The sequence below is a fragment of the Callionymus lyra genome, chromosome 17, assembly GCF_982586985.1.
Source record: "Callionymus lyra chromosome 17, fCalLyr1.hap1.1, whole genome shotgun sequence".
Classification (NCBI taxonomy): domain Eukaryota; kingdom Metazoa; phylum Chordata; class Actinopteri; order Syngnathiformes; family Callionymidae; genus Callionymus; species Callionymus lyra.
The window spans coordinates 7,535,495-7,560,907 of record NC_141834.1 but is presented as its reverse complement, the minus strand read 5'-3'; the positions used below and the strand labels follow the sequence as shown (position 1 = coordinate 7,560,907).

Genomic DNA, 25,413 nt, shown 5'->3' with positions numbered 1-25,413 from the left:
TGTCAGATCGTTCTCATTAACAGGCTGACAGCCTGATCCTGTGTCCTGACCTGTGACTTTGGGATCAAGATGGATAATAAAAGTAGTTTAAAGGAAGTGCTGAGTAGGGAGAAGAACAGCAAGTCATAGTCTCAGTGTACGGTACTGATGGGCTGATGAGGTATCACGATACAGTGTCTGCATTTTTGAAAGGCCACTAGATGGTGCTCCAAGTTTAAAAATGATGCCAGGTTTCATTAAATCAGTAGATCAAAGCAGAGAGTGCCATCTAGTGGTCTTTCAAAAATAAAGACACTATCATCATCAGCTGTTTCATGAAGCATCATCAACACATCACGACAGCCTGTATTTAAACAGTTCTGGGACAAGCATATGTAACTTTAATAATTCACAAGTGATGGACTAGATGAAGCATTTGCCATTTTTTAAGATCAATAGCTTTAAAAATTAAGGAAGTTTCAATATAATTATTGTTATATTATAATTTTTTCGGCAAAAAAATAAAGGTGTCTGAAATTTGATGGATTTTCACTCAAAGCCCAATTTCTTGGCTGATAGAAATGAATAAAAAGGCACACATTCACTTCCATAAGAGAGCGCCACCTAGTGAACTCTGAAGCTACATCAACCCATCACTCCTTACAACAAGCTGAGAAATCTCACTTAGAAATTGGGCAAAATGAATGACCGCTATAAACGGTTGTTTTGCAGATGTCATTGAATTTTAGCCACATCAAGGGATCGCTGAAATGTGCTAAGGCTAATTTTGTAAAAATGTATGAAGGTCACGATGATGAATCTAAGAAGACGCACCAAGAAAGACTTGATCTAGGGACCTGGAGAAAGTGTTTTTGGATTCATAACGTTCAGCACTGAGAAAAGCCTGAGAGATCATCGTATGGTCGATGCCGACATCTGTTGCTCGAGGGTTAATCCCAATTCTTCTTCCTTTAGACCAAAGATGTAAGACGAGTTGTACGTGAAGTGTCTTTGTCCGAGATAATTGGTGCGTAAGATTGACACATGGATGAATGTATGGATATACAGTGTCACGAAGTCAAGGTATCAGTCCTGGGGAAGAAAAGAGATGAGCCAAAAGGAAAAGCTCTCATTTTACCACTTAACCTACCTTCACCCGTGATCTAGAGCTCTGGGCAGTGAGTGTGGAAAAAAAAAACGAGATCGTATGTACCAGAGGTATAGTTTCTCAGCAGGGTGTCGGGACTAACCTGAAAGAGATGGATCACGTGGGCCGGGAGATCTCTTCTGTACGTTCTCTTGGGAATGCCTCTCTGTTCTCTAAGCTGGAGGAGATTTCCGGAGAAAGGGAATTCTGAGCCTTGTTGCTCTGACTGCTGTCTTTGTGGCCCGGATCAGGGATTATCAAGCAGAAAAAAACATTGTATTAGTCTCTATCATATCATGGCTTTTTAGATTGGATTAGATAGACTTGATTAATCCTTCTGTTCAGTTTGGAAATTAGGTTTCATGTAAATAAAATTAAGCAAAAAAAGAACATCTTGGGCAAAAATCTTATCCATACAGTTTAATTCCAGCTAATGTAAAAGTCTGACGGCTGTAAGTCACTGCAGAGTTATTGCGCCACCTACTGGTTTTTTGATCGTCTGCGCTTTTACATCTGACCACTTTTAAAAAATGTAAATTTCTCCACAATCCAATCTTCACATGTTCTTAATATTCGAATATGTAAAATCAAACGATGCCACTCAATTGTTTTATTTTTAGTTATTGTCCCCTATTATGCCGAGTTTAACTCCCTTAATCAAAGACATAATGTGTCAATCATGTTACTCGGATCACGTCCATCCAACGTCCTCCTTGTTTTGCCTGCATATCAGCCATTCACGTGGATGGAAACTCTCCAAGGTTGCTGGGCCAGAGAGGCTGCGTTTCAAATTTACCCAGCAGCACACGTCACTGACGGGGAAGTGCCGAGCTCCCAAAATAGACCTGATGGAAATTGGTGAGAAGGGGCCCAGTGTCAGAAGTGTCAGTCACCAAGGACCCCTTTTGACAACAGAAGGAGGCGCTTGACTCGTTTTGTTAACACCAACAACCAGAAGCTTTTGGTTACGATGTTCATCTATATTTTATTTTTGGGTTCATCACAGTTTTTCGTCTAAGATCTAACTTTCTTGGACAGATTTTTTCCTATTTTATTTAATTGTTAAGCTATATAAAATAGTTTATAAAACTAGCTGTAACATTACTTACATTACATTTTTATTTTCTTAATCTTTTTTTCCACGTTTGCTTGTAAACAATTAAATTGTAAGGTTATAAGAAAAGAACATTGTTGGAATAGCTATTTGGTGGTGAAAAAAGATGGTGCACATTAAGGACAGTAATTGCAAGACACAAGTTACTTTTGGGGAAAAGTGTCATTTTTTTCATTTTAATTTCGATGAAATTAAACAATATGTAACAATGCAACACATTTTTATAGAATGCATTTTTAACACGTTTTTGTAGAATTTTGGGCATCGTATCTGTAATATGAAAGTCTACATTACCTGAAATAATTTAAATATTAAAACGTGTAAAAGTTTTTTTTTTTTTCATTTTTGTTTAACCTTTACTGTATTTGTGGTTTTACTGCGAATAAGGGATTTTTTTTTGTCTATTTTTATGTGCTTTTTCTTTGGAAATATGTTACATCATAACTATATTATATAATATATGATGTTCGGTGAGGTGATCTTCATTCATTAACCATCTGACATCGTACAGATAAGACCAAACAGATGAAGTTGACAAGATCACAATGTCACAATCTACCAGGACTTGCATGTGACAACGACGTGGTGTGAATCAGCCAATTATGAGCTGCTGTCATTGCATAAGAGGGAACAACATGCAGAGTCTAGTCAAGAGCCGCTCACAAAGGCAACATTCATGGGTTTTCCATGGAAGTCTGATATTTTGGAAACCACTACGAGCTGCTCAAGCTCCACGCATAACCCTGACCAAATTATCACATCAAAGCATCGCAAGTACGTCACTGAGTAACTGCTGTCGGACTTCTATAATGCAGTTACACCAGGATTCTCTTGGATTTTGGAAGAAACACAAAAACTGTTGTCCGGCAAAAAGAAACTACGCAACCTCCTGTTTAACTGTTTTGTTCTTCTTTTATTAATTTGGAGAATATTTCTGAGAAATTCAACATTTATTTTTAAAAAGAAACAACACGTTTATATTAAGTTTCCAGTTTGGAAGAACAGTTTGTCCCCCCTTATATTCACCTCTGAATGATAATTCATTATATATATATACTTTATATGCAACTAAAAATGAATATACTGCCCCTTTTAACCTGTAATCTGTCATCTATTTTAGTCATTTTAATAGAATCTCTTCTTGAATTTAGCACATCATAAATCTCTTCAGGCCAGCCCAGGGAGCTTGTGAAGAGTAGATGAAGGTTAATGAAGCAGAAGCTTTATTTTCCAATCTCTTGTTATATCTATTTGAACAGCGTTTCTACAACCTCACATAATTCTTGGGCACCATCTCCTGAGCTAAGAAATAGGAAAAAAGCCCCATGAACTTTCATCAGCCCATCACTACTGGATGATCGATCTTGCAAGTTGCATTTGAATTATTTTAAAGCCATTCACGTACACACTTTACACTGAAATGATAAAGGTCTGAATTAGCAGATCTGTTGTGTTTGGTCCCTCAAGGTTCTCCTTTGAGTCCTTTATCATTTTTGCTGTACTCGACTCCCCTGGGTAAAATCATTCAGAGATTTCCTGATGTTTCTTATCACATTTTTGCTGATGACATGATGACCTGGAGCTTATACTCCATGCGTTTGTGTCTTCTCGTTTAGACTATTGTAACAATTTATTTTCGTGTCTTAACAAGAAGGAGCTGTCTCACCTGCAGTTAATACAAAAGTCGAGAATTCTGACCAGCTTTAGTAGAAGAACTCACATTTCCCCGATCCTTAAAACTCTTCACTGGCTGCCAGTTTCACGATCAACTTTAAAATTCTGGTTCTTACTTTCAGATCTATTCATGGTCAGGCTCCTCCTTACATCAGACTTAGACTTAGACTGCACTTTATTGATCCCTTTGAGATGACACTCTCAGGGAAATTTCTGTTTTCCAGTAGCACAGAAGGAATAGAGAAAAACCAAAAAGCACACAGAAGAGGACGATAGCATTAAATAACAAAACAGTAACTGAATATAACGACAGTATAAACAAAATAAAATAAACTAAACAAAGTGACTTTACGTTATTTCAAATGAAATAGTGTTGTTAATCCACTGTAGAGGTGGAAGTGTCAGACTCCTTCCCCTCCGACTCCAGCCCAAAGCAACCTCCTCCCCCCAAGTGAGGAGTTGTACAGTCTGATGGCGTGAGAGACAAAGGAGTTTCTCAGTCTATTGGTCCTACACTTGGGGAGCAGCAGTCTCTGAGTGAACCGGCTCCTCTGGTTGGTGATGACAGTGTGCAGAGGGTGGCTGGTGTCATCCATGATGTCCATCAGTTTGTCCAGTGTCCTCTTCTCTGCCACCGACACCAGAGAGTCCAGTTTATTGCCGACCACAGAGCCTGCCCGCCTGATGAGTTTGTCCAGTCTGGATGAGTCCCTCTTGGATATGCTGCCCCCCCAGCATACCACGGTGTAAAAGAGGATGCTGGAGACTACAGATTGATAAAACATCCGCAGTAGTTTGCTGCAGATGTTGAAGGACCGCAGTCTCCTTAGGAAATACATCCTGCTCTGGGTCTTTTTGTACTGGTGGTTGGTGTGTGTTTTTTCAATTTATTGTCCAACCACAGGCCAAGGTACTTGTAGGACTCCACTATAGTGACATACATCAGTGATCTGATCCAGCCTTACACCCCAGCTCAGGCTCTTAGGTTTGGATCAGAATCTACGGCTGGTTCCTGAACACGCTTCCAGTAAACCAATAAACTATTTTTTTTTTTTAAATCAGCAGCAATTGAGACGAAACATGAACTTAGATTTATCTTTCATTTTTTTTATTTTAATTGGCTTTAGACTAGTAAAATAGACAAGTTCAGCTTTAGTTGAAATACAGTAAATAAATGCATTTATTACTTTTGAGCTTCTTTGTTTAGTCACATAAAACCATACGTGCTCTCACACAATCAACCAACAGCAGATATCATATTTGTTATAACTTTAAAAACTCTCAATATTCAAATATAAACACGTTGAATACATTTTCAGGGCACACAAGGGTTACAAATACAGACACGTGAGAAGTTCCACACCAGTATTGGCACTTAGTAGCAGAAGTCCAGCGATGCACACTTGATCTGTTCCACGTGGCTCAACAATGATTACAATCCAACACAAGCAATCAATGCTGTAGATGCTTTCAACTGTCCTATGGAAAACAAACTGCTGAGATGTGGCAAACAAAGTCAAACAAGTGTTGATAAAAAAAAAAGTGTTTGATATGAGGTAATAAGAGTAAGTTCCAAACATTCATCTTTACTTATTGTGACCACTTTGACCTTGGATATACAGTACAGGCAACACTTTAACAGGTGAAAGTCGTATAACAACTTAAATATGGATTTTTCCAATGATGAAAGGCACGAAGAGACTTCACTTAATAAGTAATACTGGTTAAAAATCTCCTGTAGAGCAAACTCTTTATCATGAAAAAGTTAGATATGCCATCATGTGCAGAAAAGAACCATTTGATTATTGTGTTAATCAAGTGTTTGAATGTAACAATAGACATAATGTAACTGGAGATTTTTGGAGACAAAAGTTAGGAGATGAATGACTAGTGCTAGTGAGGTTAATGGTTAGATTAACAGACAATAAGTGAAAAGGGAGGACACATCAAGAGGAAGGAGGCTTTGTCAACCAGTGAGAAGAAATTTCAAAAGACAAAGATGAAATAAAAATAAATATATGCAGCATAAGCACATAAATGTGTATAGTGCAGTTAAAATTCCACTTCACTAGCCTCAAAGTCCACAGGTGTGCACCAAGTCCACAGTTCACTGCACAAACTGAACCAGAAAAGCTGGTCAGCAACGCCCTCTAGTGGTTAAATATGCTAGTTACGGAGGACTATCCCTGAGTTTCTATTTTTCCAAATAAATCTATAATTAAAAGCTCAAATAAATTTGTCCAGATATGCAGGAATTTAAATGCCAGAAGCTCTATTCCAGTCTTGGTGGGTCAGCACCTCGTCCTTTAAGGAAGCCGGTCAGGACTTCGTATGTCAGAAAAACTACCATGTTCACCGGGATCGCTCGCGCACAGTTCAGTCCCAGGCTCCTGAAGAAAACTCCAGCTCCCTCCACTCGCACGGTGTCCGTGATGCAGTGGAAAAAACCTTTGTATCTCCTCTGCTCCCTCACGCCGTCCAACTGCAGGCGGGATTTAATCACATCCATGGGCGTTCCTATAGACCAGCCGGCCATCCCAGAGACACCTCCAGCCAGCATCACGACACCCCAACCTGTAATGAAGTGAGTATATATATATATATATATATTGACAATAACCTGAGTACAACCACACTGGGTTTATACTCATATTTATATCTACTCATTTTATATAAAATGTTTATTCTGTATATTTGATATTTTAAGAAACATTTTTTCTACCCATGTATATTTTCATTACATTGACATTTTAAATTTGACTTCAGCCACTGAAGTAAAAGTGTTTTCATGTCTTAACAAGGAGTTGTCTCGCCTGCAGTTGATTAAAAACTCTGCAGCGAAGATTCTGAGCCGCTCTAGTAGAAGAACTCACATTTCTCCGATCCTTAAATCCACACACTGGCTGCCAGTTTCTTTCAGGATCAACTTTAAAACTCTGGTTCTTACCTTCAGAGCTACCAATCTACACGGTTACATACATTTTTGCCTATAACTTTAAAAGTTCAACTTAAATATATAAATGTACATCACATTTTTTGGTATTACACATTTTGTGGCAGTCTCTGTGAATTAAAGAAAAATCCTCAAAAGCGAATTGCATGATTGGCATCTTTATAATAATAGCAAGAGTTTAAAAAAAATGCAAACAATTGTTAAAGAAAATATAAATAAAGTGTGTGACGCTGCCTTAGGAAACCTACCAGGTCCTTTCTCATTGCTGTCGGTCAGCCATTCACGAATGCTGGTGTAGGTTAGGAAGTAGGTAGCGAAGGAAGGCCCGTCCCTCAGCATCAAGGGTAGAGATCCTCTGTAGAGGCCCCGGACGCCCTCTTCTTTAACGATGCTCAGGAGACAGTGAACCGGACCTCTGTACTTGAGTTTGTTAATCCCACTCTTTTTAGACTCCATCTGACACTGGAGACGTACCTTCACAATGTCACCTGGAGACAAGACGGACACCTGTAGATGGAGCAAGAGACCATTATTCTGCTGTAAAATTCTCAGTGCTACATAATTGTAGGTGTGTAGCCGTTTGTGTAGCGGAAGGATTACTAAGTAAGTAATATTTGTATAGCACTTTTCTAGACCAGGTTCACAAAGCGCTAAAACAATCAATAGAATCCCCAATAAAAAAGACAACAACATTTTTGTAAACAATATGTGCCATTACACTATTACAAAAGGTTAAAAAGGTATTATAGAGCAACTAACGTGAAAACTCTCCTCTCTCACAAGTCATCCTCTCCAAGATGCACTAAGTCCCTCATCATGACCATGTTTTGAACTTATTAATAGTTTATAAAGTAATAGCGTCCGAAATCTTAGTGAACAAGAGGTTACGAGAGCGGAGTCCATTATGACGTAATAATGGCTTCACGCTTTCTCCAGCCAGCTGTGATCATGCCCCGCTTTGTTTATACAACGAGTCCCTTGGACGTGGAGACTTCCTGGACTGATGACGCACAGTGACAAACCTTGATGCTTGACCAATCACAGAAGATTGGGCGTGGTCAGGGTAAACAGTTGTCAGTGGGCGGGGCTTAAGCACATTTTCTAATGTAAATATTTAAAATAAAAAGACAGTTTTGTACAAACAGACACATAGTGATGATACAATAGAAGTTCAACATCTATTTAAGACACTGGAGAAGAGCTCTACAAATATAATTTATTTACATACTTACTTACTTAAATCAACACATTAGTTGACCTTCAAAATTATCCCAATTGTGTCTCAGCAGTTTAAGGTATTGTTACCTGAGTAATTCCAGCTGCCAAGCCGGACAGAAAGACATCCAGTTTTGTGTTTGTTCCTCCTCTTGCTTGACTGAAACATTGGAGGCAGTTTCTGTACGTGCCAAAAACCAGCGCCGAGGTCATCGATATGGTCGTCAATGGTAGAGACATGCCCTTGAAGAAGCCATGCACCTGTGGAGTAAAAAGACTCTTCACTCATCTTACTCATAAACTAGAACTTACAGGCTTTCGCTTTAGATTTTGTTTTCTCACTCACCCCTTCTTTCGTGAACGTGGCTCTTGTGCAGTGCCATATGCCGGTGAATTGGCTTTGGGTTTGAATGCGAACCTGTGATGAAGAGAAAACATTATCTCTCCATATTGAAAAATGTTGCGCAAGTTTATTCAAGTTTTCCCCTTACATTAATGTCGACTATGGGTTCGGATCAATCTGTGTATTTTTGGAATTACAGGCAGAAATGTATGTCCATGTCACAATCAACAACTTACTTTTCTTCGTCCAAAAATACACACAAAAAACATCCAAGTACCTCCATACTGCTCGTCCGTAACGTCCATCTTGTATTGAAGCTACAGAATGGGAGAATTTTGGCTACCGTCATATGGACATACACTCCTTTCTTTAACTCCAAAAATACACGGATTACTCTGTAAATAATACCAACCCGTATTCGACATGAGGGCGAGTAGAAAATGAGTGAAAGTTGAATTTTGGGTGAACTATCCCGATAAGTGAATGTACTGTACCTTGACTGTATCCACAGGGTAGCCCACTGCCAATCCACAGGCCCCTGTAACACATTTGTAACAATAATGTTTAGAAAACCTTCGAGTTTTTATTTTAAAAAACGTTTTAAAGATAAAATATATATTATAATATTCAACAGTAATAAATCTAAAACGTTTAAGTGATTTCGTAATGCACACAGTTTTTTATTGCAACAGGAAAACTAAAGTTATAGTAAGTAATAGTTATTTGTAAAGCGCATTTCTAACACTCATTCATCTGTATGGCTGTAGCATCATGCTAACATGCTATCTCCGCCACAAACCCTCGCTTTTTACCTGCGAAAGACCCCGACACGAAGTCGGCGATGTGCATCTTGTTCCGAGCGTCCTTAAAAACCAGCCCGACCAGCAGACATTTCTATCCGGTCAAAAAGCGTGACACGTCCGTCACCTTGAAAGGCGCAGAGCGATGCTGTCGTTTCAAGCTAGCTGTGACGTCAGCACAGGCTTCACTCGTGTTACTCAACAAGCCGCATGGCTGATATAAACACGATCACTATTAATTATTTAAAGGTATATACAAGCGAAACTAGACACTCAATAACAGAACAAATCAATAATCGTTATTTTCAATTTACATCATCGAGACATGGACAGAAGGAAATGAGAAAAAAGAAGAAGTTATTAACTTTACGAAGTCCAATGCATTAAGAAAAGTAAACAAATCGACATCTTTCTGTAAATGCAATGAAAACATTAAAACATGGAGGTAGGTTATTTTATTTATGACTCAATAAACTATAGAGAAGTTGTGTCTGTCAAAAAAAGAGATACTCATTTTGGTTTCATTAAAAAAATGTTTGGGCCGTAGTGTGTGTGTGTGTTATATATATATATATATATATATATATATATATATATATATATATATATATATATATATATAATATACACACACTATGGCCCATTATTATTATTAGATTTAAAAAAAAATTAAAATCTATGTTATATTGAAGTCTGTATTTTGGTAGGTGTGAACTCAATTTTGTTTGTATTTAAGTAATAAAGAAACACATCTACATCCGACAAATATGGCTTTGTCTGTTGCTGGATGTATCAAGTACACACCTGTACCCACTTGTTGACTCGTCACACATCTCTGATGATGGATTAGTGACAGCTCAAGTCGTCATGTGACACCGTCACTGGCTCTGTAATTCCAGACATATTGACGACTTGAATCATTGACTAGTGGATCCAAAAACATGATTTTTTTTATTTCACATCTAATATGGACTTTGGATATGGTGTAAACTTTAGACTTTAGACTTTCTTTTATTATTACACAGAAAACACAGCAGAGAGATGTATATATAAAAAGTATAAATGTAAATATTTAGTTAAAGATGTAATGTGCAATATAGTATAACAGAATAAATAAATATTGCATGTAATAAGTTATGTATATAAAGTATGAATACAAATAACAATAGTGCTAATATGTTATAAATAGAATAAATACATAATATTAATATTTGAAATAGTGTATAGCTCAAGTCATAAAACCATCATGGATCATAAACCGAAAGAATAGTGACCAAATAAAGTGTCTTTGCAACATAGTAACAGGAATACAATTTTGATTGATTTTTGATAAGAGCTAAATAACCGATTAAAGCCAAAATAAGTTGTCATAAGACTATTTAAAGCCAAACATCACGCGCACCGTGTGACGCGCGGCGCCGCGACAAAGTCTTACTGACGGGCCGGGGCGTCGGCGTCATCCCTCGGCTGCGATTGGTCAACTCCGCCGGTCGACCCCGCCCCCCCGCAAGTGTCTTCCTGCTCCTCGCCAGACCCGATCCTTCAAGGACAACCTCCTCGCTCCTGAGTCCGCTCTGTGGTGTCCGTGTCTCCCGGAGGTTATCTGGGTCAGAACATAACGACCCAGTACATTCACAACCGAACTTAAAAAGATTTATTTCCCCTTTTTTGAGTGGCGTTTGTTGTCTTAAGCTAACGCCTGCTAGCATATACGGTGTCAGTCCACCTGGGGAAGGGAAGTGAGTGACGGGAGCTCCGTCAAATAAAACCAACTTTTTGGATCAACCCCCGGGTTGTTAAAACCTTTAGAATGTCATCGAAAGATTATTGGATGGAGGTGGGGATGGACTACCTCGCCGGCTGCATCGGAGGTAAAGTCACCTCTATTTACTTTTTAAATTCATCATCATTCTCGTTTCTTTTTTTTTAAACTTTTTTTTATTCAAACACGTGTTTCTGTTTATTTAATGTTTTTGTTTTCACTCGCGAGCCTCGTTCACGCGTCCAACAAAATAATGTGATGCAACTCCGAGACAGGATTACAAGTGCATCGTTCAAATTCCACCGCTTGTCGGCACAATAATGCTCCTGAGCGGCCCTGGTGTGTCATGATGGGGTTTGACTTGTGATGGATCAGTGAATGAGTTTGTTCAGGAATGTCAACAACGTCACCTGACTTTTTTTTTTATTTGACTGATAAGCAAAATATGAGTTATTTTTTAATGATGAAGGTGTGAGTAGTTCAACACTCTAGTGTTGACATTGGGCATCTGTGTGTTTTCATATTTGGCCTGAAAATAAGATAAAAAATATGAAGCGTATTATTACAGTTATGGTATTATTCTATTGGAAATTAAACACGTACCAATGTAACAAATGGACTGTGTGAATCAGGGGTCTGGATGTCAATGTCCAATGATAAACTCCATAAATGCATAGTATTATCTTGATAAAGTACACAAATTCAATCTTGACGAAAGTTAAAATCTTGATTGAATATGGTTTTAGTCAAATAAGTAACAGAAACACAATCTTGATTAAATACAAAATACAATCTGGATAAAAGTTTAAATCTTGATTAAATACAATTTTAGTAAAATAAGATGTAGAAACAAAAAAACTGATTAAATACGAAATACAATCTGGATAAAATAAAATGTCCAAAAATACAACCTTTTTAAAGTCAAAGATACAAAAATACAATCTTGTTAAAGTCAAAGATACAGAAGTATAATCTTGATAAAATGGGATACAATAATACAAATCTTGATAAAATCAAAGATACAATAATACAACCTTGATACAAAAATACAACCGTGTTAAAATACCAGATACAGAAGTAAAATCTTGAAAGATAAAGTACAAAAATACAACCTTGAAATGGGTAAAACCTTGATAAAATGGGATACAATAATACAAATCTTGATAAAATCAAAGATACAATAATATAACCTTGATACAAAAAATACAACCGTGTTAAAATACCAGATACAGAAGTAAAATCTTGAAAGATAAAGTACAAAAATACAATCTTGATCAAATCAAAAATACAAATATACAACCTTGTATATAACAACTGAAAGATCATAATTTTATGTGCGCTCAAGAGCCCTGCTCTCAATGTTGTACTTTTGGTTATTTGTCTGGATTATTAATTAATTAATACAAGCAAAGAAAAACTGGAACTCTTTCAAGTATAATAGCTAAACTGTTATAACCTTTCAGCATCAGCGGTAACCTTGAACAGCTTGTTCACAATTGGAAACATGCAAATCACCCAAACAAGGCCAAGGTGATCTTGCAAACACACACTCTTGTTTAAAATGTCCACACACAAACACACACAAATGGGCATGACCAGTGCACACCCCCTCACTTACCAATCACAGGCTCTGCCTAATGTCAAGTGACCAATATAGTCTCTCCTGGTTGGAAAATCATCAGGTGAAAAGTTTGTGTATCATAAGTCCTCGATATATTGTTTCAAATATTCAAACGGTGTTCATATATCAACCATAATGTAAGTAAGTAAGTAAGTCATATTTTATTTGCTTTTCCAGACCAGGGTCACAAAGCGCTAAAACAATCAAAACAATACCCAATAAAAGGTCAAGACACCAGTAAGACCAACACAGGAGCCTCAGAGAATCGAGGAAAATGTAATGCAACCACTTTCTCGGCGTGTTTTTTTTTTCCGACGCTCTCGGGTCACACCAGTTCATTCGGGTCATTGACCGCTTGTCATTGTGTCAAACACACGCATGCTTGCGTTTCTTTTCCTGGCTCACACCTGATAGGCTCTTTTTACACACCGGTCATGTGACAAAGCAGGTGCTTAGATGGGATTAGGTGTCTGTGCTCCGGTCACACTGTCATTCTACCCTTAGCAATAATAACATGTTTATATATGAATGTGTATATATATATATATATATCTTATAAAATAGATGTCAATGTTTGTTGACGTTGATCTGGTTTATATTAAACCATTCTTAATAGAAAAAAAGAAGAAAAAAAAGTTTAAATAGTAAACGACGAAGCCTGAAGCGAAGTTGTCACCTTTTTTAAACGCTGCATGGTACGTCTAAAATGAAGACCTGATGGGGTGTTTGGTGTTCTCAAGTGTATAATCTTCAAAGGCGTTTGAACATCTGCTTGAGCTATGTTACAGTCTCTAGGTGTTGTGTGACTTTGAACTTCAGGATGTTCACATTTTATTGTGGGTCAATGAGTTTGGTTAATGAACTTCGAGAATACTGATTTGAATCATCAGAAACACTTTTTTACATTTTTTTTGTTTCCAGGTGCTGCTGGTGTTCTGGTTGGACATCCACTTGACACTGTCAAGGTCTGTATTGGGTAGTCAAGTGTTCATTCTTGACTCTCTTGGCTGGTAAAGTTATTATTATTTATATTACGGTCTGTCTTTTAGGTCAGACTGCAGGTCCAGAATGTTGACAAGCCACTGTACCGAGGGACCTGCCACTGCTTTACGTCCATCATCCGCCAGGAGTCGGTATGTGTTACTCGATTCCTTTTAAATTATTAATCATTTTCCCTAAGTAAAATAAACATACAACATGACTTGTAATCTAGTATCACAGTTGGAACTTTTTTTGTGCAGCGGAATAGATGAATATATATATATATATATATATATATATATATATATATTCTGCACATTCAAAAGAAAAAATATATAATTAAAAAACACCTTCATGACCTTGACAAACATTCTCGTCATGAGGATATTTATCTTGGCACTTTGGTCAGGAAGCAACCATATCAGTAGCTGATAAGCTAGGGGTGTGTATTAGCAAGAAGTGTGATAATTATCACAAAACAGGGGCAGCGATACGATATATTGAAGTAGAACTTACTTTCTTGACAAAGACATAGCTGCTCATCTAGTGGCCAGATGTTTAATTGCAACACAAAGATGAACAAACGCTGTGAACATGTGTATGTTAATTTTATTAGAACCATAAAAAACTGTGACAAAAAAAAGATTTGAAATAAATTATTAAAAAAAAAGAAGATATCAGAAATATAATAGTTATTACATTATTATTAATACTATTTTGATATAGTTCAGACCCCAGCAAAAGTTTGTCTGTTTGACTGAATTTAATGAAACTATGAACTTATTTTTTGCAACGTGTCTGACATCTTGTTTCATGTTTTGTATTTCAACTCTTAATATTGATAAAGTAGATTTTCTATTTTTTGTTTTATGTTTTTGAGTTGTTTCTCTTGACCTTCAATGAATGTAAAAAACACAATTTATATATATATTTGTGGAAGTTTTTTGCCCATCATTTCTTCATATTGCATATGGTTGTAAGACTTTGTGTGCCACAGGCTGGCTGTCCCCGGCTTCTCTGTGGAAACTGGCATAGTGAAAAGAGTGGCATAATCAATTAAAAATAAATGTAATGTTTACATATAGAAATATCTACTGTTTTTACCGCACTATAAGGCGCTCTTAAAAGCCTTTATATTTCTCAAAAAACGACAGCGGCCTTATAATCCGGAGCGCCTTATATATGAACATTACCTGGTGGGTGTTTTGTTTACAAACACTTTCATTACTCTGAGCCGACACGCCGTAGGCGGAAATACGTCATTGCGTCATCACAGGGTCGGATTTACGACTCGCATCACTTCATGGCGGATGTCTATGGAGTAAGATTACTGCCACCGTTTTGAGCGAGTGTGTCTTTGTTGTTGTACACTCAAAACTTTTTTTTTTTGCGGAAAATCACCATTCAGCAACCATTCATACACGTGCGCTCAACATCTTATACAGGCGCGTTCAACATCATGAACGTGTGCTCTAGCTGTCATACACGCGCTCAACTTCACTGCTGCGCACTCAACATTTGTCTGCTCACAACACCAGTCTCGCTTGCTGCTGCTTGAAGCCTTTTAAACATAATTTGAACATTGTTACCATGGGAGTGAACAGAGTTGTCAGAACGCTTAATAAAGTTTGACTTTATCTGACTGTTTTGTTGACGTTCCCTTTAGCACAGCTTTATCTAGTGGATGCATAACGCAACCCCAGTCAAACATTTGACTGTATCTTTTATTCTATGTGCCTTATAATCCGATGCGTCTAATAGTGCGGAAAATACGGTATATCTATATATAATAAAGTTTTTAACTTGGCCTCTTGAGAAAATGTACTTCCTGACCCCCTGGTTTGTTAAACTGGAGGGTCTCTTCTCGGCACCAACTCTCTGCACTTTTCCACAGGTATTCGGTTTGTACAAAGGAATCGGATCTCCAATGATAGGACTGACTGTGATCAACGCCATCGTGTTCGGGTGCCAGAAAAACATGTTGCGGCGACTTGGAAACGACACCCCCCTGAACCAGTTTCTGGCCGGGGCGGCAACTGGCGCCATCCAGTCCGTCATCTGCTGCCCCATGGAGCTGGCCAAGACCCGAATGCAACAGCAGGGCACCGGTGAGACTAAGTCCTCGCAGAAGCTGTACAAGAACTCTCTGGACTGTTTGAAACACATCTACAAGCGAGAGGGCATCCGCGGCGTGTCCAGAGGAATGGTCACCACGCTGCTCCGAGAGACCCCAGGGTTCGGCGTCTACTTCTGGTCCTTCGACATTCTGACCCGCAGCCTCGGCCGCGAGCCCGACGACGGCTACATGAACACCAAGCTGATGTTCGCGGGCGGCATGGCCGGCATCGCCTCCTGGCTCTCGACGTATCCGGTCGACGTGATCAAATCCAGACTCCAGGCGGACGGGGTGGGCGGCGTCAACAAGTACAGCAGCATCGCCGACTGCGTGCGCCAGAGCGTGAGGAAGGAGGGCTACATGGTGTTCACCAGAGGCCTCAACTCCACGCTGATACGAGCGTTCCCCGTGAACGCCGCCACATTCACCACCGTCAGGTATGTGCTCGACTACGCGAACGGGCCGCAGAAAGGACCCGCCGACTGTGAAACCGCGGGTCAGCAGACTGAGCTGCAGACTCGAGCCACCAGCCTGTGAGAGGTCAAAGGTCACTTCCTCAACTTTAGCACTTTACAAGATGAGAAAACCATAAAAACCCCAGAAGCGCTCCGTTTGACCGCGCACTCCAAAACCAGCCTCGAAACCCCTGGTTTATTTATTCATTGGCTTTAAAAATATATATATTTTTGTGCAGGTTGATAATCTATATTTGGTTTTTATTTTGTGTACGGTTCTTTGTACAAAGTAGCAATTTCTCTGTAGTGTTTTGTCATTTTTATGTACGTTGAGTAAAATATTTTTATATAAAGTAGAGGAACTCTTCATGCCTTATGGAAGCTTTCACGTCACTTTACAAACCTGATACAGAAGATGTGATATAAGTGACGTGTCAGCCTTTACATGGGACCGCTCGTATCGCAGCTGTTATCAGACCGAGCACAATCTAACGCACACGTCAGGTCTGTGGACTCGAAGGGCTCGGCACAGCCTGGACTTGTCTTCCAAATGGATGTGGATAAGGTTTTCTACATCTAATGTAAAACGCAAAAAAAAAAGGGCATATTTTTTATCAACCAACATTTATCAGTATCAAAGTCATTCCATTCAATCATTTCGTCCACTTTGGCGACAATCGGAAAATGGATTTAAAAAAAAAAAAGGGACAAACCCCTGGTAACTTGTGGACATGTGCTGTTATGAAACTTCCTGTACCTGCTGTGAACCAAGTCAACCTAATGCAATGATGGCGTTTATTAAGGAATGTTTTGTTTTTTTGATGTCGCTCATAGCCAAATAGACTCGTTTCCTGATCCGTTAACAGATCTCTAGGTTTTGTAAATATTGCTCAGTGTTACGCTACTGATTTAAGATCTAGAAGACGACCAGCATAGTTCCGATTAACCGTTAAAACGAAGAGTCTTGGACCAACGTACTGTGTTCACCAGCTTGTAAATCAAGGGGTCTCAAACTCGACCAGAGGTGCATTCTTAGAGCCGCAGGTTGGATTGTGTTACTGTGAATTTGGGCCATTGTTCTTTAATCTAATGTTGTGTGTGTATTATTTTTACAAATCTTAAGTTTGAGACCCACGGTGCTTCTCGGCTGCAGCTTCTTTGTCTCTAGAAATATACGTGTAAATGTGTCTCGCTGACTCGTCTGCCTTTCTGCATGTGTTGCTTCTCCGGATATTTGTGTTGTCGCGGTCGCTGCAGAAGAACCTGAATGTTCGGCGTCATTGGAAAAAACAAACCACTTGAAAGTCAGGATTTTTAGAGGTTGAAATGATTGTCCGTGGATGTAGATGTTTCGGTCAGACGTCGCCGTTCGGTTTAATGAATAACTTTTTCATGTCACTTTGGCCTGAGATTGACTGACGACACATATTTTTGTATTATTGAGCAGAAAGACTATGTTAAAGGAGGTTTGCAAATAAAAGTGTTTTAATAGATGTCCTTTTATTTAATTGTCCTTTTTTTTCCATCATTACTTTAAAAAACTATGACAGTCTCTTATATATGAAGGTCTATCAAATGCTTTCTTGCCTCTAAGTGTTATGACTCTATGATGACCTACGTTGCTTTCAAAGACCGTGGGAAAATTTCTGCATTTAAGAAATGTGTGTGAATGCACCACAAAGTTAACAAAGTTGATGAACACGGCTATATATTAATCCAGCTAAAATATTTTGATGTGTAACTAAATAAAAGTCATCAAAAAGGGAAACCTTGGTGAAACTTTATAAAAATACATTTGATTTTAGAAAATGTTTGTACAAAAATAGATCCATAAACGCAGTTTTGTATTTACAGTAACAGCATTTTTATTAAAGTGTACGAAATTATCTTTATTTTTACTTTCGCTTTAAAGAAAAAGTTGGGATATTTATACATTTAAGGGTAATAAACTCAACATTCTTAAGCCTCAACCCATAAATATATATATAAAAAAAAAAACATGTTACCATGGCTTGCGTACTTGAGTTTAGTTTTTTTTAACTCATGGGCTTTGGCCCCATCTAGGGATTAAAACATGTCACTACAGTATCACACACCTTTATTTATATTAATAAAATAATTAAAACCTATATTTTGAATCGATGCAATGACAACTATTAATAGTAACTGATAAACTGTCCAACTTTTACTTGATATACTGACATATAAATAGAGATTATTATTATTATTATATATTTTTGAGGAAAGAAAATAAGCAATATAATAAATATAAATACTTTTTGTTTAAAATCGAGCCTAAATTTGCAGCGTTTTATGGTCATGACTGTGAGGAAATGTCCTTGATGGATTGCAGAACATTTTACAACAGAAACAATGACTTATTTACTGCTTGGCAAACACACTTTCAGAACTTCCTGTGATATTTTGTCTGTTCTGCTTCTTCTTCGTGAATGTGAAGAAAAATTTTCCATACACACTCGTGACTCATTGATTTATCTCGTGTTACTTTAAAAGTACAACTGTGTGAAGTTTACAGTACTTGTCTTTAATTACACAATAAATATTGTAATTTAGTGACAACTGAATAATGCAGGAATTCTTGTTTATGGAAAAGGGAAAAGTCATTACTAAATATGTGTTTATTATGATTGATTTAACGACTGATTCATGATACATACAGTATTTATTACAGTTAATAATTTAACATTATTGGGTTTTATTAGACGGACATGTTTCAAATTACGTACAGTAATGATGTATATAACTAAATATATATTCATGCATAATTTGTAAAAAGCTCATACGTGCTCAGACTGAGATCGACTTGGGCGAGAACATCATGATTAAAGATTTATTTTTACCCATTTTCTGTCCAGATCATTAATATTCTCTAATTCATTATATTGTATTTTATTAACTTATAATTGAAACGCCATTGTATGGTATTATGTCGTGGTTTTATTTTTATTTATTTATTTATCTATGCTGGCGAAGCAACACCGCCCTCCTGCGGTCAGAGTGTGTATTAAAACTATGTATATAATGGTATTTTCTGTCCAGATTTATCGACGTGTTTTGCTACTTTCTTTCTTTTTGAAAACTCGAAAAAACAATCGTCATATTAAATTAAGCATCAATTTAACCCATAATTTACTTCTATTACCACTTGGTCATAATATGGATTTATTTACAGCTTTAATGTTATTTGTTTTACTGATGATGAAAAAAACAACAAAAAAACATTATTACTTGTTTATTTACTTGTACCATCTATTATTAAAAAAAATAAATATTATACTTTATTTAACTTAACTCAGTGGTTCGGTCCGGAAGTTCCTCTTCCTGTGAACTCTAGTCATGCTGTCATTGTCTGTGTGCGCTGCAGAGATGATGGTCGGACTTGTGACGTCTCTGCTTCTTCTGCCACTCATCACCGCAGGTGAGTCAACATAAATGACAAATAAAAACCCAAAACCTTTTACATTTTTTTTAATAATCTGATGTTCTAGGATACGAAATCTCGTCTCCGTGCCAGGCAAAGGTTTGTTTCCAGTGGAGACCCTTGGGCAGATATCGCGTCGGCCTGGTCAGCAATGGAAAGATAGTAAAAGTTAAAGCTGAGGATGAATGTTCGGTGAGAGTCACAGGACTGAAACCAGATGACGCTGGACTGTATCGATGTGGAGAAACATCAGACGAATTATCGAGAGGTTTGTCTTTTACCTCCTTATCTTACTTGAAAATTAGAATAAAGAGCAATACTTATTGTAGTTGATGACAAAATGAACTCTATGATTACAAATATTATATTGAACCTTTGAATAATTTGTAATAAAGTTGTATTTACAACTGTGTTAGCTAAGTATTCACTGCATTTATTTTCAATTATTTAATTTATGAAAAAAATTAAAATTATGAAACTTATGTCATAAATGTAATAAAGATTCTTCAATTGTATCCTTGCAATATTGCAAAAATAAGTATACATGTTAAAAAGTGTGTTAACACATGCATTCTTCTATTAACACTATGGGTTTATTTACAGCTTTGATTCTATATCAATTAAATGTTCTTACTCGGTTGAATAATAATGTGTTATTTTGATGACTTTTGCCATTTCAAAAACATTTTTACATACAGGAAAAACACATTTAGGCCAATTTATTCACATTTACTATTTGTCTTTTTTTTTCTTTTTTTTTAAATCATCTAAATCATTTAATTTAACGTGACTCAGAAACTTTTCAAAATTATCTAAAGTATATATTTTTTCAATTGTTTAAATGTATGTCTTTTTTTTAAATGTAAAAAGTGTATTAATCCCATGATTTATTCTATTATAATTGATATGCAAAATATAAAAATATGTCTTATTTACAGCTTAACTTCTATATCAATTCATGTGTTGTTGATTTTGACAGGTTAAATTATTTGTATAATAAAATGACTTTTACAAAATATTTCTTTTTTTTACAAAGGAAACTCCCATTTATGCTTATTTTTCTTTTGAATTAAATTTGCATTTATTTAAAAATTAATATTAAAATATTAAGTATGTCAGCCAATTTGTTTTTTCCGTGCAATGAATTTTTTTTAAAATAATATATTAACTAAAAATTATGGCAACAATTTTTTTTTTAGTAAAATAATAGTTTATTTGTTAAGCCTGCAATATCATTCTTCTAACACCACTTGACCATGATATGATTTATTATTATTCAGCTTCATTTTGAGTCTTTTTTGTCCTTGTTTTTACAGGTTTTTGGTTGCGTGCACTTGAAATATTTTACGATAATTTGTCAAATATTTCATTGTCAATTTCAGACAAATCTAGATGCTTCCTTTTGAAATGTCAATAAAGTTGAGGCGACTAGTTCAAATGATATAAAACGACAAAGCACTTAATGGGTTTAATCTTAATGACATTGGAAAAATAGATTAATCATAGATTCTCATTTTTATTAGAAAAAATCACTGAAAAATAGAAAGAAATGTTGCGTGTTGCATGTGCGTAACATGATTTTTATTTTGAAGATTGTGTTCCTCGACAGCTCTGCCTGAAGCTCCAGTGCTGAACCTGATTCCCGGTCGACCCTTGACCCTGCAGTGTGTCCTGCTCTCCTACCTTAACCCCTCGACATGTAGTAACGACTACAGGTTGGTGGCCTTGTGGTGGGTGGACGGGTCTGGGAAGAGGATCGCGCCAGACGCCGAGCATCAGATCAGGAATCGCACGGCGTGTGACACCACACTGACCGTCACGTTCCAGAACCCTAATACCAGAACCTACAGATGTCAAGCAAGTGCGGGTGAAGAAGTCCAGACGTCCGTGGAGCTTCAAGTCCGAGTGCAACGTATGAATTTCTTCATCGACATAGTTTTAATTTTGCAGTAGAGATTTAACATGATAGAATCTGTAATTAATTTAATTAATTACAGTATTTGTATTTTTTAAACTCACCTACAAATTACTGAGAAAAGTTCTTTTTTTTTGTAAAATTCATTTCTGACTGCAATTGATTAATCTCAATTTATCGCATTGTTACACAAGTATATATTTAACAGCAAATAATTAAAATTTGCCACAACTCAAGCACAGGGGAAAAAAAGGTCACACACTCTAACTGTGATTAATTAATCGGAATTAATCGCATAGTTTGACAAAGCCTATATTTTAACAAGAAAACAATGAACATTTGCCACAACTCAAGCACACAAAAAACAAAAAGATTTCACAAAAAGACAACTTGTAAACAGAGACTTTATTTTTTAATTCGATTAAATTGATTAATATTATATATCATTAATTTTGACTCTATATAATTAATCACATTGTTTGAAACACTAGAAAATAATGAAAGCTTTGCATAACTCAACAACAACAAGAAAAGATGATTTTACAAAAAGAACAGAAACTGTAAAGTTATAGATGGAAAATTAGATGAATGTGATAAAAATCTAAATCACTATTTATGACTGTAATTAATTAATCGCAAATAATAGCATCAAGGAAAATTAAGATTTCACCAAAAGACAACTAGCAAAGAGCAACAGTAAAGTTAGAGATTGAAAATTGGATTAACGTGATAATATATAAATATATTTATGTCAGTCATTATGAATGTAATAAATTAATCGCAATTAATCGCATCATTTGAAACCCATACTTTAACAAGAATATGATGTGGCACAACTCAAGCACAGGAAAAAAACACATTTTTACAAAAAGTCAACTTGCAAACAGAGACAGTAAAGTGAGAAATTGAAAATGAGATTAATTCGATTTAAAAGTATAAATCACTCATTATTACTGTAATTAATTCATCGAAATTAATCACATGATTTGACACCTCTTTATTTAACAAAGGATAATGGAAATTCTTGGCACAATTTAAGCACAAGAAACAGATTGCACAAAAATAATACTAGCTAACAGAAACAGTAAAGTTATAGATTAAAAATGTGATTCATGCGATTAAAAAGAATAAATCACTCATAATGACTGAAATTAATTAATCGAATCACATGATTTGACACTACTATAATTTTAACAAGGAAATAATAAAAAAAATTGGCATAAGAAAAACAAAAAGATTTGACAAAAAACAGCTAGCAAACAGAAAAGTTAGAGATTGAGAATTATATGAAAAATTTAAAAATATTTATGTCACTCATTATAAATGTGATTAATTAAACGGAATTAATCCAATAATTTAACCTCCACATATTGATATGATGAAATAATTAAAATTTGGTTTAAAAAATGTATTTTGAATTGGAAAATGGTTCATACTGTTAAATAACCAAAAAGTATATATATAAAACTTATACAAACAAAAGATTCATATTTACAATAAAGCATTTTATATACATTTTAACTTAAGGGAAGGTGTTGAGAAATAATGGTACGTATCGGAAATAATTGCTAAAGAGAACAATCTGAACTTTTTCTATTCCTCATTTAGAAGAATTTCTTGATACCTGATCATGAACTAGTGACCTTTCGAAGTCCTGGGATTTGCACCAGCAACGATTTTTACATTTTTATTTTGCCGCTGAATAAAAGAGTCAATGTCTTGTAGAGCCTATAAGGGGACGACAAGGCCCGACAATTACAGAGGGAGACACAGACGAAGCTGGTACTGGTACGATAAATCATTATTTAAGACTAGCGTATGAAAGTAAAACTGATCTAAAATACAATACTTTTTTTTCCCAGACGAAAACCTGTGGGGGGTCTTTTCGACGGTGGCGGCTGTTTTGGGGTTTGTTGCCATGACGACATTGGTGGCTCTCATGGTGAACATAAGGAGAAGTGAGTAGAAATCGACTTCAAGAGTTTGACCACAGAACTCTTGCAAGTTTCCTATGAGGTCGTGTTAGCTAAGATGTTGCATCCAAGTCCTGTTTTCACACATGTTTTACAAGAGAAATTAAATCTGGTTTTAGAAAAGACACACGACGCCTCGACTCTGAAACCCAGTGTCAACGAGGTGAGTTTATTTTTATTTTTTTTTTAAACCAGTTGGTGATGAAGGATGTTGAATAAAAGTGTCTTTGCAGGTCAGCGGCTCGGAGGAAGTGATCTACGCGGACATCGTCCTCCCTGTCGTCCACAGCAGATTGATTTTCACGGACGAAGACGCAACAGAGTACGCTTCTGTTCGCTACTCATAACTTTATCGACACCTGCAGTCGACACGATGTTAGCTTAACGTTTAAATGAACGACACTCCACTACCTCATCACGATCCCCGTCTTCCCTCCCTGTACGCAAACAACTATAACACCTGAGGATAAGAATAAAATAAATGTTTTAAAGGAGCCAAAACGTTTTAATCTTTAAAAGGGTTATGATAAAATCATCAACACACTTGAACATCGCGAACCCGTTATCGACATTTAACAGCATTTTTAGCCAACATTTTACATGCAAATATTCCTGGTGTTTGTTCATTTTTGATTTGTGATTAAACCGTAGCAAAGGAACAATGAAAGCCCAAGAGATCCCAGCGGTGATGGCTTTGTACTGGGGACAAGAGGATACAGCCATTTTTATATTGCGTGTTTAATATGCTATGAAAGCATTGTATCGATTTTTAACTAACAATTTACATGCAAATATTCATGCTGTTTGTTCATTTTGGTTTTGCGATTAAACCTCAGCAAAGGAGCAATGAAATCCGACAAGATCCTAGCGATGACAACATTTTTTTTACTGGGGACGAGAGGATACGGCCAGCTCAAGCAGCTTTAATATCACGTGTTTAATATGCTATGAAAGCATTGTATCGATTTTTAACTAACAATTTACGTTCAAATATTCATGCTGTTTGTTAATTTTGGTTTTGCGATTAAACCTCAGCAAAGGAGCAATGAAGATCCTAGCGATCACAATTTTTTTTAATACTGAGGACAAGAGGATACGGCCAGCTCTAGCAGCTTTAATGTCGCTTTTTTTCCATGCCGTCTCCAGTTTGCCCAAGTTTAAATTCTATAGTGAAACATTGACATTACATTATCGCAATATATAGTTTCCCTCTGTTTCGTGATACGTATCGTATCGACAGCCAAGATCCACCACTAGTCTTCAGTTAAACCAAAAACAAAAGTTTAAGACGTTTTTATTTGTTCAGGCTTTTCCTTGATTTTCTGGAACTCCTGTTGTGTTATCAGTTTTATCTTGATCTTTAAAGTATATACTTATTGAATATTGTTTTGATTGTTCAAGCGCTTTGTGACCCTGGTCTGGAAAAGCGCTATATAAATGAAAATAACTTACTTACTTACTTAATTTCCTGCGTATTTTTATTTCCTATTTTATGAGCCTGTTCTTCAATGTGACTACAAAAATACTTTTCATAATCAAAACCTTCTTTTTGTGTATTTTTTAGAATGTCTTTGCATCATTTTCCTATTTCCCATTTTTCTTCTTGTTAGTTTTTTTTTCCTAGCATGGCTTTTTGAATAAAGAATAAGACACACAATGTTTGTGTTGCTTTTTGACCCTCGGAGCCTTGAATTTGTCTAAAGTTATGCCGTTTTTCTAACACTTTTCTTTCAAAAGAATGTCTTTTAGTGTTAAAAAAAGAAAAAAATTCCATCCAACTATTCCCTCATCATGTCTGAACACACAATCCCCCCTGAACACACACACACACACGTGCACGCCGCCACTCACACACGCTCAGCAGGCGACGGACCGCCGGAGCCGTCCCAGCGTTGATGCATTTGCATTTTAAATGCTCTCTAC

At 36.5% G+C, this 25,413-nt stretch overlaps 3 protein-coding genes across 3 annotated transcripts; 2 read left to right on the top strand and 1 right to left on the bottom strand.

The window, feature by feature from the left end:
* Window positions 1-4,848: 4,848 nt before the first annotated feature.
* On the bottom strand, window positions 4,849-9,373 carry slc25a47a (solute carrier family 25 member 47a). Its single transcript, XM_087812673.1, has 6 exons — window positions 9,238-9,373; window positions 8,920-8,963; window positions 8,429-8,500; window positions 8,173-8,343; window positions 7,116-7,374; window positions 4,849-6,488 (listed from the first exon to the last, which is right to left on the bottom strand). Exons 1-6 carry the CDS (start codon window positions 9,272-9,274, stop codon window positions 6,187-6,189), a joined length of 885 nt encoding a protein of 294 aa, XP_087668799.1. The 5' UTR covers window positions 9,275-9,373; the 3' UTR covers window positions 4,849-6,186.
* A 1,379-nt stretch (window positions 9,374-10,752) lies between these two features.
* LOC148062298 (mitochondrial basic amino acids transporter-like) lies at window positions 10,753-17,653 on the top strand. Its single transcript, XM_087812337.1, has 4 exons — window positions 10,753-11,096; window positions 13,530-13,573; window positions 13,658-13,741; window positions 15,484-17,653. The coding sequence occupies exons 1-4, from the start codon at window positions 11,036-11,038 to the stop codon at window positions 16,240-16,242; spliced, it is 948 nt and encodes a 315-aa protein (XP_087668463.1). The 5' UTR covers window positions 10,753-11,035; the 3' UTR covers window positions 16,243-17,653.
* A 77-nt stretch (window positions 17,654-17,730) lies between these two features.
* Window positions 17,731-23,984, top strand: LOC148062297 (uncharacterized). The gene is made up of 7 exons (XM_087812338.1): window positions 17,731-19,599; window positions 19,670-19,870; window positions 21,212-21,514; window positions 23,243-23,305; window positions 23,380-23,475; window positions 23,610-23,653; window positions 23,724-23,984. Exons 1-7 carry the CDS (start codon window positions 19,518-19,520, stop codon window positions 23,835-23,837), a joined length of 903 nt encoding a protein of 300 aa, XP_087668464.1. The 5' UTR covers window positions 17,731-19,517; the 3' UTR covers window positions 23,838-23,984.
* The last annotated feature ends 1,429 nt before the right edge of the window (window positions 23,985-25,413 follow it).

What these genes read in the sequence shown, in the direction of transcription:
- LOC148062298 (XM_087812337.1), top strand. Translation starts at nt 11,036, where the DNA reads ATGTCATCGAAAGATTATTGGATGGAGGTGGGGATGGACTACCTCGCC. An exon ending in ATCCACTTGACACTGTCAAG is followed by an intron (nt 13,574 to 13,657) that starts GTCTGTATTGGG and finishes TCTGTCTTTTAG; the next exon opens with GTCAGACTGCAGGTCCAGAA. An exon ending in CCATCATCCGCCAGGAGTCG is followed by an intron (nt 13,742 to 15,483) that starts GTATGTGTTACT and finishes ACTTTTCCACAG; the next exon opens with GTATTCGGTTTGTACAAAGG.
- LOC148062297 (XM_087812338.1), top strand. Translation starts at nt 19,518, where the DNA reads ATGCTGTCATTGTCTGTGTGCGCTGCAGAGATGATGGTCGGACTTGTG. An exon ending in TCTGCCACTCATCACCGCAG is followed by an intron (nt 19,600 to 19,669) that starts GTGAGTCAACAT and finishes CTGATGTTCTAG; the next exon opens with GATACGAAATCTCGTCTCCG. An exon ending in ATCAGACGAATTATCGAGAG is followed by an intron (nt 19,871 to 21,211) that starts GTTTGTCTTTTA and finishes GTTCCTCGACAG; the next exon opens with CTCTGCCTGAAGCTCCAGTG.
- slc25a47a (XM_087812673.1), bottom strand. Translation starts at nt 9,274, where the DNA reads ATGCACATCGCCGACTTCGTGTCGGGGTCTTTCGCAG. An exon ending in TGGCAGCTGGAATTACTCAG is followed by an intron (nt 7,375 to 8,172) that starts GTAACAATACCT and finishes CTCCATCTACAG; the next exon opens with GTGTCCGTCTTGTCTCCAGG. An exon ending in CAGCAATGAGAAAGGACCTG is followed by an intron (nt 6,489 to 7,115) that starts GTAGGTTTCCTA and finishes ACTTCATTACAG; the next exon opens with GTTGGGGTGTCGTGATGCTG.